Source organism: Lampetra fluviatilis, chromosome 26, assembly GCF_964198595.1.
Source record: "Lampetra fluviatilis chromosome 26, kcLamFluv1.1, whole genome shotgun sequence".
NCBI lineage: Eukaryota > Metazoa > Chordata > Hyperoartia > Petromyzontiformes > Petromyzontidae > Lampetra > Lampetra fluviatilis.
The window spans coordinates 11901441-11919232 of NC_136300.1; the positions used below are offsets into that span (position 1 = coordinate 11901441).

Here is a 17792-nt window from a genome sequence, read left to right on the forward strand (position 1 = left end):
TGCTGGGCACCGGCCGTAGGGGGTCCGCCGTCTCCCGATCCCTCACTCGTGCGAGAGCAGCAGCTGCTGCTGCTGCTGCTGTGCTCATCGCTCGCGGGAGAAGGGCTGCGCCCGCCGGCTCCCCTCCCTGGGTCACACCCCCGCGAGTCCGCGAGTCCTGCTTGTGGGGCATGGCTCGGCGCTGGCTCACGGCCGCCTGAAAGCACCCTGTTGCCTCTCCGCGAATCAAACGGGACGCCTCCACTCACGCAACCCCGCGCACCAATCACACGCGCTGAACGGGGGGTCAGGGGTCGGAGGGCAAATGACGTTGCTCGCGCCCGCGTCGCCGATTGGGGGTTTTTGTTACAGGTGGTTTAAAGGGCTGTGGGTCGGGTGTTCGCGAGGGGGGTTAGTCCGCACGCAGTGCGGGGTTCACAGCAGCAAGACGAAGCGTACACCCGTGGAGCACCGACCACACACGCTATGAGCGCACACACACACAGCACCACGCGCCTCCCACCCGCTCGCCGAATCCACACGAGGCTGTGATCAGTTACTAACGATTTATCGGCGTGACTGCGAGCCACTCTCACTGAATCAGTCGGAATCGGCAAGGCAGGATTGAACTATCTCCCGATGGTCTGAACCTTAGTCTGTTAGGACTTAAACCCCTTTGGCTATTAAGCTAAATACCAACTCTCTCTCTCCTACTCATGGTTCGATGCTCCGGTGTGCCCATCCTCACAGCACTTCGACTCACACGGACGTTCGGGTAGCTGGACTGAAGAGACGACCGCCCTGATGGCCGACTCGAGAAGCAAGAGACCTTCCTGCCCCGTTCTATCGTCCTTTTATCCTCTCCTACATCAAAGAGCCCAATCCACCCGCCAATCAGAGCGCTCACCTGTACCCTAGCCCCACTTGGACCGTTGATTTCAGCGACGTCCGCATCTGAGTTTGCCGCTAAGCGCCCGACCAATTAGAGGAACAACCCCGTTTTCCCTGCCGTTCGTGGCTCCGCCCCCCCTCACTACCTGCCCACCAATCCGTGTGTGCGGTGTGTTTTTCTATCCGCGGTGGCTGCGTAGCCTCGTCGCGATCGTGCATTTCCACGTTAATTCACGGCGCCGCAGGGTAATTCAGCCTGGGGAAAGCCTCAGTCAATTCCCTGGTCCCAGGGAAAACCATGGAGGATGTTCCCCCTACGAGGGGGCTCCTGGGTGAAAACCTGTGGACCAGGTGGCTTCCCCGCGAGGCTCTACATGGGGGTCGGCGTGTGTGTGTTTGTGCGAGGGGTTGGTGAGGGGGAAGCCGTGTCGTCCCCGTCGCTTGGCGGTGGTGGAGTCGTAGGTGGGGCGCCCGCAGAGCGGCTTCGTGGCTGCGGCATCACACAACCCCTGAAGCGATACGACCAGGGGCGGTTTCTTCATTAGGGCGATTGGGCGACGCACCACCAATGTGTGAAAGGGACTTTTTCAATCACATTAACAATCTCATTCAACCACAGAGCTATGCTAGCCGTTACTGTGCCTCTGGATATAGTCCAATCAGCGTCATGTCACGTTCTGTGGAGTACCGCCTCTTTTTGGGCGATTTCACTCCGGCTGAGAATCGCCCAGAGTGGTCCCATAGACTTACATTCAAAGATGATTTTTTTCGAAAGGCGAGCGCTGCAATGCATTCTCTATGGCTTCCGGGAGGGCTCGCACTAACGTGCTTACGTCATCATACGTAAGCACGTTTCAGTCAACAATTTTATTTGTCGCCACCTAGTGGAATTTCGATTTAAAGCTTTCGTGACTGCAGGAATTCATCTTCTTGGTTCTTTAGGTAAAGTCACGTAGAAGGGAAGTAATAAAATAATAAAAATAAAACATAATAAAATAATTCTCACGACGTTACGGCCACAACGCAAGTAGCCGTCCTCAGGTGAAAACCAGGTCTGTCGAGGCGACAGCGTCTGAATGAAACAGCACACGTGCTTGGAGCATGTATATAAGCTGGGTTGGAAGGGGGGAAGAAAGGGGGAGCCTTAACAAAAGAATATGAAATATCAAGAGGAATTTAGCATATTTATGGGAAATGCAGGTATGTGACTAGTACTGCATATGCCCGTGCATTATGCAGGATTATCAGCATCAAAGGGAGGGGATAAGGGTAGCATTAATGAAGGGAAGGAGTGTTAATAGTATGTAGCTGCAGTAACTAAAACCACCACGTAAACAACTAAAGTATAAACTACATATTATCATCAGTATACTAAATATACTCTACAATACGTTGAGTTACTAACAGTAAGTAATACATTACAATTCTACGTCGTAAAAAAAAATATATAATATGCTTGCATCTAAACTTTATTCTCTTACATCACACGAGTCTACACCCTACTATATACTGCCATAGACAAACCCAACATTAAATTATATACTGTATTGCACACCAAAGAAAGGTTCTCCTTTTCCGACCACCTTGTAAGTGCCACGCTGCTACAAGGAGAGATGTTTCAACAGCATGGCCATACATTCCCTGTTGAGGCTCTGAACATCACTGTCAGGGCATACCCTATGTTAAATAAGGCGAAGCTGAAGACTGAACTGTCTGTCATTTATGAGAGTCCAGAATTCAAGGGCTGCTGTGGTGCACTAGCGCTGTACCAGGTTTTGCTGAAGTACAACCTCCAGGATACTTTTTCAGAGACTGTTGCTGTGTTGAACATCCTCATAACCACTCCCATGACAACTGCTGAAGCTGAGAGGTGTTTCTCAACCTTAAAGAGAATCAAGACATTCCTGAGAAATGTAATGGGACAGGAACGTCTGAATGCAATGGCTATGCTTTCCATGGAGAGGGAACTAGTCAGGAACATGCCTGCTTTCAATGAGAGAGTAATTGATCACTTTGCTACTTTGAAAGAGAGAAGAGCAAAATTTCAGTATAAGTAAGCAGTGTATTAAGCGAGTAATGTGATGTAAGTAGTGTAATAATAGTGAGTATAGAAACAAACAAGGAGATGTATTGTAAGAGTCACTTTATTTTTAATTAATAGTAAAGTAGTGAAGTTGCCTTTACATGCTTAAGCTGTTAATTTATCCATTGCATTGGTGGACCTTATCCTTATCAATCATCCAGACATTTGCCCCCCCTGAGAGATTTTGCAGGGGCCGCCACTGGATACGACCATCCTCATCACTTCAGCAGCATAGTTCCACGTTTTAATGTCCGGTTTAAATTCACAATCCGATTGCGCGGGAAAATAGATGTATATATGTTTTTGATATGTTGTATATCCTAATTATGTTATCAAATTATGTTATCAAAGAAAAGGAAGGTCGATAAGAAGTGCAGAGTCATACTCTTACGTAGGTAAAATAATAATAAAATAATAATAAATGAGAATAACTAAATTTAATAACGACTGTATCACTTGATACAGTAAATTTGGCAGACGGTCCCACCTGAAGACGGAGACTTATGTTGCCTCCGAAACGTCGTGATTTTATTTAGTTTTTTTCATTTGTTATTATATTATTTTATTATTTGTATTTTTTTACCTACGTGACTTTACCGAAAAAACCCTAAGAATATGAATCCTTGCAGTCACGAAAGCTTCAAATCTAGAATTAAGTGCAGAGTCGTCCAAGAAAAGTGGAGGAATTTATCATTTCTTTGCGGTGGTCAATGGAAATCCAACAACGCAAATCAAGGTAGCAAACAGCCTCGTCCACTTGTCAACGAACGTCGATGCCAGTGGTCCAAACGGAGCCCTCAGGCGTCAGGAAGCCATCAGCCGCAGCACTGAGCGAGACGCTGTACAGCACCAATCATCGTACTCATTCGTGTGCGTTTTGACATTACGTGGGTTGTTGACGTGAATGTACCTCCCGTTTTTTATATTGTGCTTTTCATAGGCCCGAATGTGTGGCCCGCGGGAGATGCATTTGAATCCAAACCGGTCCGCTGTCCAATAAAGTTTGACACCCCTGATTTAAACCACCTTCTAGTCAAATCGTCTGTGTCAATGTCCATGTTACAGATACATGCGCGTGCCGTGCAAGGAGGCCTTCATAGGTGCTCGCTAACACCCCCCCCCCATCAACAGTCTGGTAAAGGCAATAACGGGGTGATTTCTAGAAGACAATAATGCCTGCGCTGTCCATGCGAGCCTGCACGGTGTCTCTTCACCAACCACGAAGCGGCGAGGCCGAAGGGCGCGACGCCTGCCTCCGGCTCTGCGACAGCCGGAATCTTCAACAGCGTGCGGTACACAAACGTGGACGTCTGGAAGGAAATCTCTTACAATTCCACAAAGTTCGCGTTGAAGCAACGCTCGAAAATCAACATGCCACTGTCGGGCTCACGCAAGCACGCGTATTGGTTGGTTGCTCCCAGACTTTGGGCGGCATATTAGGCTGCACGGACGTGGGAATATTGCGGCGAATTCCATCCAGCGGTAGATCGACCACGAGCACCGCGATTGAATTGACCGAAATCTATGCGAGCGTCGATTACGGCTTTTAAAGCCGGCGCGTGGCCGTGACGTTTGGGCCATACCACTGCGCGACGGGGGCTGGAGGGGGGGGGGTTGCAGGGCCATTGCAATGCGCGCGGGTATGCAGTCCATGCCTCCCCCAACCCCCCTCCCCGGAATGAGTGAGTTGGTATGCGCCACAAGAGACACGCTGGGTCGTACAGTGCGCGAGGTGGCCTTGAGTTCACGTTGTGTTCGTGCAGCCATTGTTGCTGCTGCTGTTGCTGTTGTTGCTGTTGCTGCTGCTGTTGTGAGAGGGGAGAAGCCTGGACCACCCTGCGAGGAGCCGTGACACGACGGGACGAGGCGGCGCGGCGCAACGATGCTACCCGCGGGGGTGCGGGTAAGCCGCTGTCACCGTCTGATAGCAACAATGCTGCTCATAGTCTCTTGTCGATACCGTGTCACCGTGGTCCCGAGACAGCGAGGCAAGGCACAGCCACTGTTCTAGGGGAAAAGTCAGGGGGTTGTTTCCCTGCCCTGTGGTTTTAAATGTCCGAGTTGGAAAGGACACCGATGATCTTGACGTCATCCTGGCCAACGCGCTCTTCCTTCCGCCATATCCCCGCCGCTGCTGCTGCTGCAGTCGACGACACAGCGACGGGCTCGTCAGTCCTCCTGACAGTCCCCGACACGTGTTCGTGTTGAGACGCCGAGAACATCGCTGGTACAGTCACTCCCCAATGAGACGGCGTTGAGGCAAGCAGCGAGGCACCGCCGCTTGCCATCTCCGCTTGGCCGCCCACTGCGCTCTTACACCACCACCTCGGGTAGAGCCGTCAATGGCCACGCTGCACGGAGACCCCTGAGTAGGTAATCCACGTGGGTGGCGATGTCACAGCTTGGAATCGGACGATTGTGTTGAAGGTGATTTTGTTCACTGCCGTATGTATGTACTGTATGTCGACCTTCTTTCGCACCGTACGTAGCCGATCGTTCTCATCGGATGTGCTGCCACCGCATTGATTTCAGGCCAGAAGGCAGGGTGTGATTTGACGGCGTTCCTTGGCTCTGGCGTTTTAAGACACGTGCCTTTGTGTGCATCCCTGTATATCCATAATCAACGTTTTTGGGTTAGATCGCGTTATTTATAAATGTGTCATAACCCTCCACCACCCGACACGGCCAATCAGCAAAAAAGTGTCACGTTGACAAAAAGACAAATAGTTCACTACTTTAGCCCACCGGTGTGATGAAGCGTGAAACCACAACATTTACAATTTTAGAGTATAAATAACGCGATATAACCCAAAAACGTCTATTATGAATAATATTGGTCGCGAAAGCCTATGTGTTAAAATGCCTGTATATCTTCCACTCTCTCAGACTGCGTGTGTGTTAATAAGCAACTGCGTTAAATGAGAGCATGATATCGTCCCCAGGTGTGCGTGTTGCGTGGCCACCGTGCCACCTGTCTCCGCCTCTACTCTGGCACTCACGCAACCACCACCACCGCCACGCGCGTCAACAGGCACCTGCTGACAGAGCGGGCCGGCAGGTGAGCAAAGGGACGAACCGCGTTGTTCATGTCCTCGTTGACAGACGGCGAGAGGTGGGGGAAATTGACACTTCTTAAAGCTCTCGCCGACTTGGATTAATCACGGTTTGACATCCACACGAACTACATTCTGACTTTTGAAACATCCTGAGTAATTGAGAGCAGTTCACGAACTTCACGAGAGGTGCACCGGGAGACTAGTTGTTAATGCACGTGAACGAAAACCCCCTTGTCACTGCTGTGTATGTGTTCAGTCCGAAAATCTGGATTTGAGAGGTAAAACTTCAATTTGTAGGATTGCCATATTACGTGGGGTGTTGCTTGCTTAAATTTGTAATATCGTATAAATACATACTATGTAAGTTAATATATTAAACATGTTTTTATCCGCACTATTAGCATAATTGTTATGCACGTGCCAATACACGCCCAGGATATCCTTGCAATGGAGAGACGTTCCATCCCCGAGGGTGAAATGTGTTAATTTTATAAGAAAATACACGCAATCTAATGTCACAGTTGCATATGAATGTGTGCTTCTCAAGCGTTTTGAAGGAGCGTTCTCTGATGAGGAAGCTCGCGCTGGGCTCGCTGGTGGGGCTGCCCTTGCTTGGAGGCACGTGCTACGCCCTGTTAGACGCACAGACCAAACGCAAGACAAGAATACTCGTCCAAGGAATCCAGCGCTTCTGCAGGTTAGCCACGTGCCGTCACTTGCTCAATGAATGCGATCTAAAATCATGGTCGAGGGTTGCCAAGAAGTATCTGACATTTTTTTAAACGTCGCACACGTTAGTTTTTTTCCCAACGTTGTCGAAGCCTTTCATGAGAAAAGGTGCCTTGCTCAGCCGTAGAGAGTGGGCGGCTCGCCATCGGAAAGTGGCGCATTCACAATCCCTCGTTGGGGGTTGACTTGGCCCATCATCCATCCGCAGTCAATAAAATTGGTACCACTTTGTATGTATGTGTAGTGGTGTTTATTCACGCGAACAACTTCTTATTTTTCTTCTGTGTCACTTTATTCGAAGCATCCCACACGGGATGCTCCTCACGTTCCACACAACGTACTCCTCTAGATTTGAAGCGTACTCCTCTCTCGAACTCTTCCTCTCTGGTTCCACTAGCCTGCTACTCCGAGCTCACTCTCTCTTGCTCCGCTTGCCTGCTACTCCACACTCTGCTCGCCTGTCACGGACGCTCTCTCTCTCTCTGGTTCCGCTAGCCTGTTCTCCGCTAGCCTCTTACTGTATACTCCGCTAGCTTCTCACCCCGCTAACCTCTCACTGAATCTGCTGCTAGCCTATTCTCCGCTAGACTAACACACTCACACTTAAGGATTCCGCCAGCCTCTCCCCCGCTAGCCTGTTACTACTATACCCACACCTCAACGTCGCCCGTGGCCCCAGCAAGGGTTCAGCCAACACCGCTGGGGAGGACGAGGCGTGGAGGGCGAGGTCCCGGACTTCTCTTGCATTGACTTCTTCACTTCTTCATCTCCAACCAACTCAACTCCGTTGCTTCACACGTTCCCCTTCTACCCCCCTCCTCATTAAGTGCCCTCAGGTGGCCCTCGGGCGTCCTTCCGGCATCTCTTGCACGTTTCCCCCCCCCCCCCCCTCATCGCCTCTAACTCTAGTCTTCTTGGTGCCTACTCCGTGTTTGCAATTGCAGTCAGTTGATCACTGCCTCTTTCCCTAATTGCTGGCGTCTCTCTGTTTGCTGTCTCCCAGGCCACACGCTTGCACCAGCTCGACCTGACCTCACTTTTTGCAACTCCGTAAATGAATGCAACTGTTGTTTGCAAACCCTGCGCGCGTTACGCCACTACACATGTATATTGAATATCCATCCCACCGTACATAGCCAACAGTGCGAATCGGAGGAGCGGGGAAAGGACAACAACATAAACACAAAAAGCATTTCTAAAAAAATGAGTTTTCAATCTAGATTCCACACTGGCTCTGCTATAGGAATGTGAGATTTCCACCACTGGCTCAGAGCTGTAAACAGGAGAGAGAGCACTGCCCCCATGCTCGTTTGAGCAACAAATCACCGTCTATTATTTTGACCTTGCCAACAAACTTCTATTTTTAACTTGGTACATCCTCAAACATGAGCGCGTGTAATAATAAAAAATAAAAACATCAATTGCCTGAATAATTTTTTTGTTAAATGTATCGGATTAAATTCCCATTGTTTCATGGAACTTCGTTGATGCAACTTCGTGAAACAGTGCAAAGTTATTGATGTGTCTCTTTCTAGGTCTGTGCATGTGGGAATGCGCATATCCGGCGATTACTGGTGGACCATGAACATTGGTCTCAAAGGACTAGAGGAGGTAAGTTTATGGACAAGCAATGTGCGTGATGCGACAAGGTAGGATGTGATCTCATATTGTGCACTAACCTCGACATTTAAACTCAGATTTTCACACTCACTCCTGCCGTACGCCAAAATAAACACTTGCAGCTCATGGTCACGTGGCGTTGGAGATTTTGCGATTTGCAATCTTATACAATGTGGTTTACATAGTGACTACATGTGACCACATTTCAAGATGCTGGATATAAACAGTGGGCATATTTATAATTACAGTATCGATATGTTTAGTTTTAACATTTATCAATGAAGGGCTTGTTTTTAAAAGTATACGTTGAATAGTTAGAACCAACACGTGAAAAAACACATGTCTCTTGTGTTAAGAGCAGTACAGAATACAAGCAGGTGTTGTCGGATTGCCACCAGCGGGCAGCCGACAGCATCGTTAACGCGGCCATACTCAACGGAGGTGTTTACATTAAGCTGGGCCAGGGCCTGTGTGCCTTCAACCACCTGCTACCTCGCGAGTTCACCAAGACGCTGCGTGTGTTGGAGGACCAAGCGCTCGACCGCAGATACCAGGAGGTGACCAGCGGAAGAGAACACTGCGCTGCACGCAGCTTGCAACTGACTGCAATCAACGTCCTGCGTATTGCCTACATACACACCACTGCACGTTATATGTGAACATAAGCTAAACAATTTTTTTTTATATTACTGATCAAGGTTCACTGAGCGATGTAGCTCTTTTTCAGAAGCGACCTGGCTCAACGAAGGGACTTATCGCGTGGAAATTTATTGCAGCCAAATACTTTAAACGCACGTTGTTTCTAAATGTGGAGGGAAAAACTGGAGGACTCGGAGAAAAATCCACGCGACCACAGGGAGAACATTCCAACTCCAAATATGCAGGCATCAGGGCCAGGATCGAACCCATGACCTTCTGCATACCAGGCGAGGGAGTAAACATCTCACCACCATGGCAGTGGTGGCTATGCTGGACGTGGCTTGCAATCCAGCACTGTGGAGGCAGCGAGTGTTGGTGGATGACTGTTGTGAAACTCCCTTCCCGTGGGCGTCGATGAGGTGTCATAACCCTGGCTCGCCAGGAGAAGGCAGTACAGTAAGAGGAATAATCACCATCTGTTTCCATCTGTACGGGAATAGTGTTGCCTTCTTGCGTGCATGGGTTTTCTCTGAGTGCCCTGGTTTCCTCCCACATGTATAAACACTCATCACTAATTGGCTGCAAACATCTGAAAATAAAAACCCTGTTTAACAGGACTCTTCTGAAAAAGAGTCCGACCACTCACTAGTGTGGCTCACCTGAATAAATTGGTATACATTTTTATAGCTTAATTTTGCTACTCAAGCCAACTTTTGTTTCAGGATTTTTGTTGTTGAATTTAGATTTTTTTCACTGTTTTTTACATCTTCTAGAATGTGGTTGTTTTTGCTCCGATTTATATTTGCTTCTTAGATATGCTTGTTTTTTTACGTTTTATTCAATTAAATTGTGGTAATCCGGGTCACTTGCAAAAAATCTCCACCCCTATTCCTTTTGACTTCTCGCCCTCGCTCAACAAAACAAGTGCAACGCTTCGTGCCGAGAAGGACCCCGCTTGAGTTGGCACGCGCGGAGGAACGACGCCGTACCGAATGCGACGCGGGGGTCGGAGATGCCAGCCTCGTTCAGTGACGTTGCCAAACCAAAGTTTTTGTTGTTGTTGCCGCGTACGCTGTATGCAGGTGGACGCGCTGTTCCAGGAGGATTTTGGCACAACGCCCTTGCAGCTGTTCTCCGAGTTCGACTACGAGCCGGTGGCAGCTGCCAGCCTGGCTCAGGTGCACAAAGCACGGCTGCATGACGGAACGCCCGTCGCCATCAAGGTTCGTGGCGGGGACGCTCGCTGACAACCACACTGCGTTCAACCGCAACACTGCTCCCTCTCTCCGATTCTTCTCTCGCACAGCTTCGCTTAGGAATTCCCTCCCCCCATCGCCTCTTTTTTTTTTCGACGACCTCTGGTAACCTCGTTCACTTCGACAAATGCGCTAACTCTCACCGATAGCATCTGTGATGGTGCTGTTCATTGCTGCTCGCCTAATATTTTTGGGCCTGTGCCAGGCAACTGTGATAAAAGTACAAAAGCTGTGGGATGCACTCGTGACGGATGGTTTCTTATATTGCGTCGCGAGTGTTACATTTGCAGAGACGAGGGATGTCAAACGATACTCTTGATGATGGAACCGGAATACGTGTGTGTCTTGTGTGCTGTGGGCTCCCGTTGAGTCCTGGTTTGACTCTCTTGTCTGGGCTAGGTGCAGTACATAGACCTGCGTGACCGCTTTGACGGAGACGTGCGCACGCTGGAGATACTTCTCGACCTCGTGGCGCTCATGCACCCCACCTTTGGCTTTCGCTGGGTACTCAAGGTAACGTTTACGTACCCAACGGGTACACTTGGAAACGGGCAGCAATGTATCGCATCGCTCGGCATGGCCAAAGCCGTTGTTGCCACCGCCCCTCACTGCCAATGCGTGCCACCCTCTGGCAGATCCTACAGCTACTGCACAGCAGAGACATACGGTGACCTCCAACATCTGGCCTGACAGTCTCCTCCTACCATCTGTTCTTAGATAGACTCACACAGAGAATCACAGACTCACATAGAGAGCCACATACTCACAAAGAGAGCCACAGACTCACACAGAGAACCACAGACTCGCACAGAGAACCACAGACTCGCAAAGAGAACCACATACTCACAAAGAGAGCCACAGACTCGCACAGAGAACCACAGACTCGCACAGAGAACCACAGACTCGCAAAGAGAACCACAGACTCACAAAGAGAACCACAGACTCACATAGAGAGCCACATACTCACAAAGAGAGCCACAGACTCACACAGAGAACCACAGACTCGCACAGAGAACCACAGACTCGCACAGAGAACCACAGACTCGCACAGAGAACCACAGACTCGCACAGAGAACCACAGACTCACAAAGAGAACCACAGACTCACACAGAGAACCACAGACTCACAAAGAGATCCACAGACTCACAAAGAGAACCACAGACTCACAAAGAGAGCCACAGACTCACACAGAGATACCCATGCATCTGCCCTGACAGTATCCCGCCTCTTGCTGCGCCTTGGTCGTCCCCGTGGTAGCTGGACCCGTGAAGACCACTCCAATGCCCGTCTCTGCAATGAAGGGGGGGGGTATCCCGAGTCTCCTCCTATCCTGCGCCAGCTTCTTGTACTTACACCTTGTGACCTGTTAGCGGCGGGCTTTCCTCGCGCGCTCGTTTGTGTTTGCCCACTGAATGAGAACGATGGCTGCGAGATAAAATAATTGCTGACAATTCTCGTTGCGTTGTCACGGAGCCCGAGGGCGTACGTGCGATGAGTACGGATGCACGTTCGTTTCCGTTCAGGACCTCAAGAGCACGCTCGCTCAGGAGCTGGACTTTGAGAACGAGGGACGCAACTCGGAGCGCTGTGCCCGCGAGCTGGCGCACCTGGAGTACGTCACAGTGCCCAAGGTCTACTGGGCCTTCACCAGCAAGGTGAAGGCGCGCTCTCGCGCTCAGCTTGGAGGTGTGTGTGTGCGTGCGCGCGCGTGCGTGCGCGTGCGGTCGTGTAGTGGCCTTCATCGGTGCTTGCCGCAAGTCTGTTGAGGCTAAAACGGGAATCTTTGTCTTGGTAGCGATTAGCGCGCTGCACTACAAACCTGGCGGGCCGAGTTCGATTCCAGCTTGCGGCCAACACCCGTGATGATTGTCTCAACGGGTCTTGGGCCTCCCCAAGGTCGACTGAGCCTGAAATGATTACCTGGTGCGGTGTGGAAACATCGCAGCGGCGGAAACAGGCAGCCGGGCGTGGTGTTAGCCACCCACCCCCACGTATGCCGTGCCGGCCTTCATAGGTGGTCGCTAACAGCACTTGCCCCAACAGTCCCGTAAGACTATATGGGGGATCTTTATCTTTGTACCTTTGTACCTTTGGTAGTGTAGCGGTTAGCGCACTGCGCTATAAATCCGGCGACTTGAGTTTGATGCACGCTCACGGCCAACACCAGTGACAATTATCTGAACCGGTCCTGGACCTTCCCTAGGTCGACTCAGCCTTAAATGAGTACCTGGTGCGGTGTGTAAACATTGCCGCTGGGGAGACAAAGGCGGTCGGGCGTGGTGCTGACCACCCACCCCCTCGTGTGCCGTGCCAGCCTTCACAGGTGCTACTTACTAACAGCACTTGCCCCAACAGTCTGTTAAGGCTACACTGTGTATCTTTGTCTTTGTGAAACAGCGTGTCCTGACAGCCGACTTCTGCTTGGGCTGCAAAGTAAATGACGTGGATTCCATCCAGCGGCAAGGCCTCAGCTTACAAGATGTAAGTGGTGGCGATCTGCCGGGGGGACTTGAGGGCCAGAGTTTACTGCGGTCTCACCGTCCTGTCCCGTCCCCACCCCCCCCTCCTATCTGTCGCGCTGAGCTGGTTGCGTTGTTACTCCACTCCATGCCGTTATCCGCAGGTGGTGGCGCACGTGTCACGTCGTGTTTTCACCATTCCGTTTGGGTCAAGGTGTAGGACCGAAGCATCGTCGAGGACCGGTTTGTGAGAGAGTTTACATCTTGCGGTGGCTAGGAGATGTTAACTTCCTTGCCTGGTTTACAGGAGGTCGTGGGTTCGATCCCGACCCTGATGCCTGCTGCTGTATATTAGGAGTTTGCATGTCTCTTTCCCCTGTGGTGTCTGGATTTTTCCCTAGTTTAGTTTTATCTTTGAATGTTGATCTTGATAAGTATTGCATCCCAAATATGGAGCATGTCTACCCGGGCATTTGTCGATGTTGCTTAAAAATAAACATTGCAGATGTTAATATTTAATCAGGAGATCAGATAAACCCATGGAGACAAGTGCTACAACGTTGAGTCCTTCGGGAGGATAACCTGGGGTTCATCATGACAATTAAAGTAGCTATGTATGGATGTATGTTGAACTTCTTTTCCACCGTGCGTAGCCATCCGTGCTTATCGGAGGTGCTGGTGAAAGGACAGCAAACCGCACACAAAAAGCACTTTTACAGAAATTAGTTATAAATCTCGATTTACGTAGCCAACACGTGAATAAGCCTAAGTAAGAAGTTGAATTTCACTTCAATGAAATAAATGTGCGAGAAGGATGTTGACGAGACTAGGCAAGTAGAGGCATTTGAGAAACATTGACATTAGTATGGTTGGCTACGTACGGTGTGAAAAAGTTCATCATCATGCGTGCATACATACCATACATTGCAAAACGAGGAAAATGTGCAAATCAACGCGATTAACCCAAATATACGCTCACGGATGTCTCCCTGCGTTCCACGAAGTCTCTCATTGGTGTCGGTGTGAATGTTCGTCCCGTCGTGTGGCTCGCTTTTTCCCCAGGTGGCAGGAAAGCTGATCGCAGTGTTCGCAGAACAGATCTTTTCCACTGGCTTCATCCATGCCGACCCACACCCGGGCAACGGTGAGAATGGCAGCGCAGGGGCGCGGCGCCCACCACAGTTTGGGGTTAATTCACGACAACCAAGTCAACTTAAGGGTCTCGGGGGACTTGCGCAAGCCAGTCGAATCGCCGTGTGCCCTCTTGTAATGGAAAACTGGCTCCCTTGTTTTTCCTGACGGACGGCACGTGAATCCTGGCGCGATTCTTCGGCCGGTCGATCCACGATTTGTAACGGGGGCGGCCAGGTGCGCGGAGAGACACGGAGAAAAATGTAATGTCACACACGCAATGTCGGTGGTCATTTTGGAATTGCATTCACGCAAAGAGTGTGCCGTCAACACCTTAACGTCCTACCTCGATGCCGTTGTGTAAACGGGACTGTGCCGACACAAACAAAAAATGCGCAAGGCATATATCGCGCTTGTCGTGGGCCCCACAACTCCATCTGTCGCTCAGCTGGGCCAAAGTGGATTTGCTGGCCCCGTCCGTCAGAATACTTTGAAAATCACAAAGCCATCAGAGCCCCGTCCGCACATCCAAGGTTGAGAACCACTGCTTCGGCAAAGCAGTGTTGACTACCCATGTTTACCGCCTTGAGTGCGGTGGTGGTGGTTGCCCGCAGTGCGGTGACGGTGTTGGCTGGCGTGGCATGCGTTGCCTCGCTGACTGCGGTGGTTGTGGCCGTGTTGCCCGCAGTGCTGGTGAGAAAAGAGAAGAACGGCAAGGCAGGCCTGGTTCTTCTTGATCACGGCCTCTACGAGCATCTCAGTGAGCGGTAAAAAAAGCACTTTGGTGGTGTCTGAATAACATCAGATAAATGAAAAATATTTTTTTTATACAGCTTCATTTATTCATATTGCATCACAACACTCTTTAGACTTTGTAACGTCTACAGTTTTGTGAGATGCGGGAAAACCACAGAGACGGGAGCCAACATTGTTGCCCCCATCACTGCGGCCCTTGTCACCACGACTCCCCGTCACCACGGCCCCATCATCACAGCCCTTGTCACCACGGCCCTCATCACCACGGCCCCCGTGACCAGGGCCCCCGTCACCACGGCCCCATCATCACAGCCCTTGTCACCACGGCCCCCGTCACCAGGGCCCTCGTCACCAGGGCCCCCATCACCACGACTCCCCATCACCACGGCCCCTCGTTACCACGACTCCCGTCACCATGACTCCCGATCACCACGGCCCCATCATCACAGCCCTCATCACCACGGACCCCCGTCACCACGGACCCCGTCACCACGGCCCCCGTCACCACGACTCCCCATCACCACGGCCCCTCCGTCACCACGGCCCCCCGTTACCACGACTCCCGTCACCATGACTCCCCATCACCACGGCCCCATCATCACAGCCCTTGTCACCACGGACCCCCGTCACCATGGACCCCGTCACCACGGCCCCCCGTCACCACGGCTCCCGTTACCACGACTCCCGTCACCACGGACCCCGTCACCACGGCCCCCCGTCACCACGGCTCCCGTCACCACGACTCCCGTCACCACGGCTCCCCGTTACCACGGCCCCTCCGTCACCAAGGCCGCTGCGATGAAGGGGGGGGGGGGGTATCCCGCCCACTGTTGTGCGATCCACGGATAGTGAGAACTACATTCCGGATCCCTTCTCCCTGCAGACCACAGGAGTTTTGAGAGAAGCCTCGGACTCTGGAGCAGAGCTCATGTGTAGGGGGGGTAGAGCGAGATGAGAGGGGAGAAGGCATGTGGGTGGAGAGACCAAGGAGGGGAAGGGACTGTGAAGATGGTGTCATACCTGAGACGCTAATTAAATTAAATCTACATATTCATCCAAGAGAGCCATGCTGAGTCATAGGACTCTTTTTCAAGCAGGTCCTGATTTGATGTCATCTCGGAACTCAATATTTAATTACATATTGTTTAAAAATGTGTTATGGTTCAACAATAAAAGGAAGCCACCACTGTCGTCATGCATCACACGGGATTCTGGGACTCGGTAGATCTCGCGGAGGATCGCTCCGCCGAATAGAATAGTTCCGCGGTTCGGAAGTCGGATGGTTAAAAAAGAATAACGTCTTCTATTGCTTCCTTCGTATGTGCGGATGTTTGCAAGTCGGGCGTTTGTGTCTCGGGTACTGCCTGTAATATATTAGGGTACCGGAATGGCGAGATGTTAACTCACATGCCTGGTATGCAAGAGGTCGTGGGTTAGAATCTGACCCCGACGCCGATATATTTGGAGTTTGCGTGTCTCTCTCCCTGTGGTCGCTTAGATTTTTTTCCGGGTCCTCCGGTTTTTCCCTCCACATTTATAATCAGCATGCGTTTTAGAGTATTTGGCTGCTATACATTTCCAGATGATAAATCACTACGTTGAGCTGTCATTTGTGGCCAGGCCACTTCTGAAAAAGAGCTACACATCTCAGTGGGTCTTACCTGGTTAAGGAAACATTGTTTGGCTTAATTGCTATTTTACTTAAACTGACGTGTATACGTGGCTTCGCGATAGATTAAACAAACAAACAAAAGTGTTCCCCTCCCGTGTGCGTGTTTGTGTTGAGCTCAGGGACCGGCTGGCACTGTGCCAGCTGTGGCGAGCGATCGTGCTGCGGAGGGACACCGACATGAGGCGCTTCTCGGCAGACCTCGGCGTGGGAGGTACGAGGCACCGCCGCAAGGCCACGCTCGGGCACACGGCGCGGCCCTGAGCGCCACGCTGATCTACGGCGGGAGCGCTTGATTTATCGCCCCGGTCAGAGCTCGTGATTTATCGCCCCAGTTATGAATCTTCCCAGCGTCACAAGGGCGTGCCGCGCACGCCACGGTAGCCGGGTTGAGACCTCGCAGTCGCCACCCACGTGGGGAGGCTGCAGTTCCATCCCTGCCTCCTAGCAGGCCCGTATATTTTGGGGTTTGCATGTTCTCCCCGCGGTCACGTGGGGTTTTTCTCCGGGCACTCCGGTTCACCCCCCCCACCACGCCGTGCCCCTCCCCACCGCGAGATGAGCGGTGACCCGCTGCGTTCACTCCTGGTCAGTGGGGAGTGTGGCCACGTCGCCTCTGAATTAGAACTAAACAGTTCCGTAGACATCACCTGGTAAAACAAGTTTAGTTTAGATCAGTGTTCTTCACTGCAAGGCCCGCGGGCCACTGGCGTCCCGTGGTGGCCCTTTAGTGTGGCCCCTGACGTGCGGCCCACCAACAATACACAAACCGTGAAAACACCCCATTGTCATTGTGCTGTCAAACCCAACAATCGCTGCAAATGTGTGGCGGCCCTCACACTGATTGTATTAACGGCAAAAGTGAAAAAGAACACTGGTTTAGCATATCGAGAATTACTTTAGACCAGATTTCCTCAACGAGAAATAATTTATGCATTACACATGCGTGTGTGCGTGTGTGTGCGCGTGTGTGCACGTGTGCGCGTGTGTGTGTGCGTGCGGCACAGACCACTTCCTGTTCTGTGAGATCCTGATGCAGCGACCGATCGACATGAGCTCGCGGAGTTTCCGGCTGGCGCACGCCCTGACGGCACCGGAGCAGCGCTACATGCAGGAGATGGCGAGGGAGCGCTTCGACCGCATCATGGAGGTGAGCAGCGGCCTCCATTTAGTTGCCGGTCCTCCCAGCATTCGAGACCCTAAAACATCGTCGCACGCCCTCCTGGCTTTGACGTTCCTCCTCTCTGAAGACGACGGTGGTGGAACCATCACCAGCATCAGAACATCAGTTAGCACAGTTGCCTACGAACGGTGTGAAAGAAGTTCCAGATTAGTGCATGCAGCAGTAAACAAAGTCTACGTACAACAGCAGGCCGATGCGCACTACATCTCCTTGCACGGACAGAACATTAGAGACACGGGCCACGGTAGTGCAGTTGTGGCCATGTAACCCAAACTATGGACCACGGAGTAATCCCAGCCTCGTACAGTTACTTAGAGATACACAGGAGACCGGGAGAGAAA

General features: G+C 51.3%; 1 protein-coding gene across 2 annotated transcripts in view; it reads left to right on the forward strand.

Annotated features, from left to right (window-relative positions):
* Positions 1 to 4584: 4584 nt before the first annotated feature.
* Positions 4585 to 17792, forward strand: part of LOC144942098 (putative aarF domain-containing protein kinase 5) — a 13622-nt gene continuing 414 nt past the window's right edge. The window contains exons 1-13 of one of the 2 annotated variants that reach the window (XM_078868784.1): positions 4585 to 4856; positions 5896 to 6011; positions 6557 to 6706; positions 8274 to 8349; positions 8715 to 8915; positions 10080 to 10220; positions 10653 to 10766; positions 11777 to 11908; positions 12651 to 12734; positions 13775 to 13856; positions 14532 to 14603; positions 16391 to 16482; positions 17276 to 17408. In XM_078868784.1, the coding sequence (XP_078724910.1) occupies positions 4836 to 4856; positions 5896 to 6011; positions 6557 to 6706; positions 8274 to 8349; positions 8715 to 8915; positions 10080 to 10220; positions 10653 to 10766; positions 11777 to 11908; positions 12651 to 12734; positions 13775 to 13856; positions 14532 to 14603; positions 16391 to 16452 (1251 nt within the window). In that variant the 5' untranslated portion in view covers positions 4585 to 4835 and the 3' untranslated portion in view covers positions 16453 to 16482; positions 17276 to 17408. Of the gene's footprint in view, positions 4857 to 5895; positions 6012 to 6556; positions 6707 to 8273; positions 8350 to 8714; positions 8916 to 10079; positions 10221 to 10652; positions 10767 to 11776; positions 11909 to 12650; positions 12735 to 13774; positions 13857 to 14531; positions 14611 to 16390; positions 16483 to 17275; positions 17419 to 17792 lie in introns of those variants that run through there. The other variant, XM_078868783.1, reaches the window with a different exon arrangement.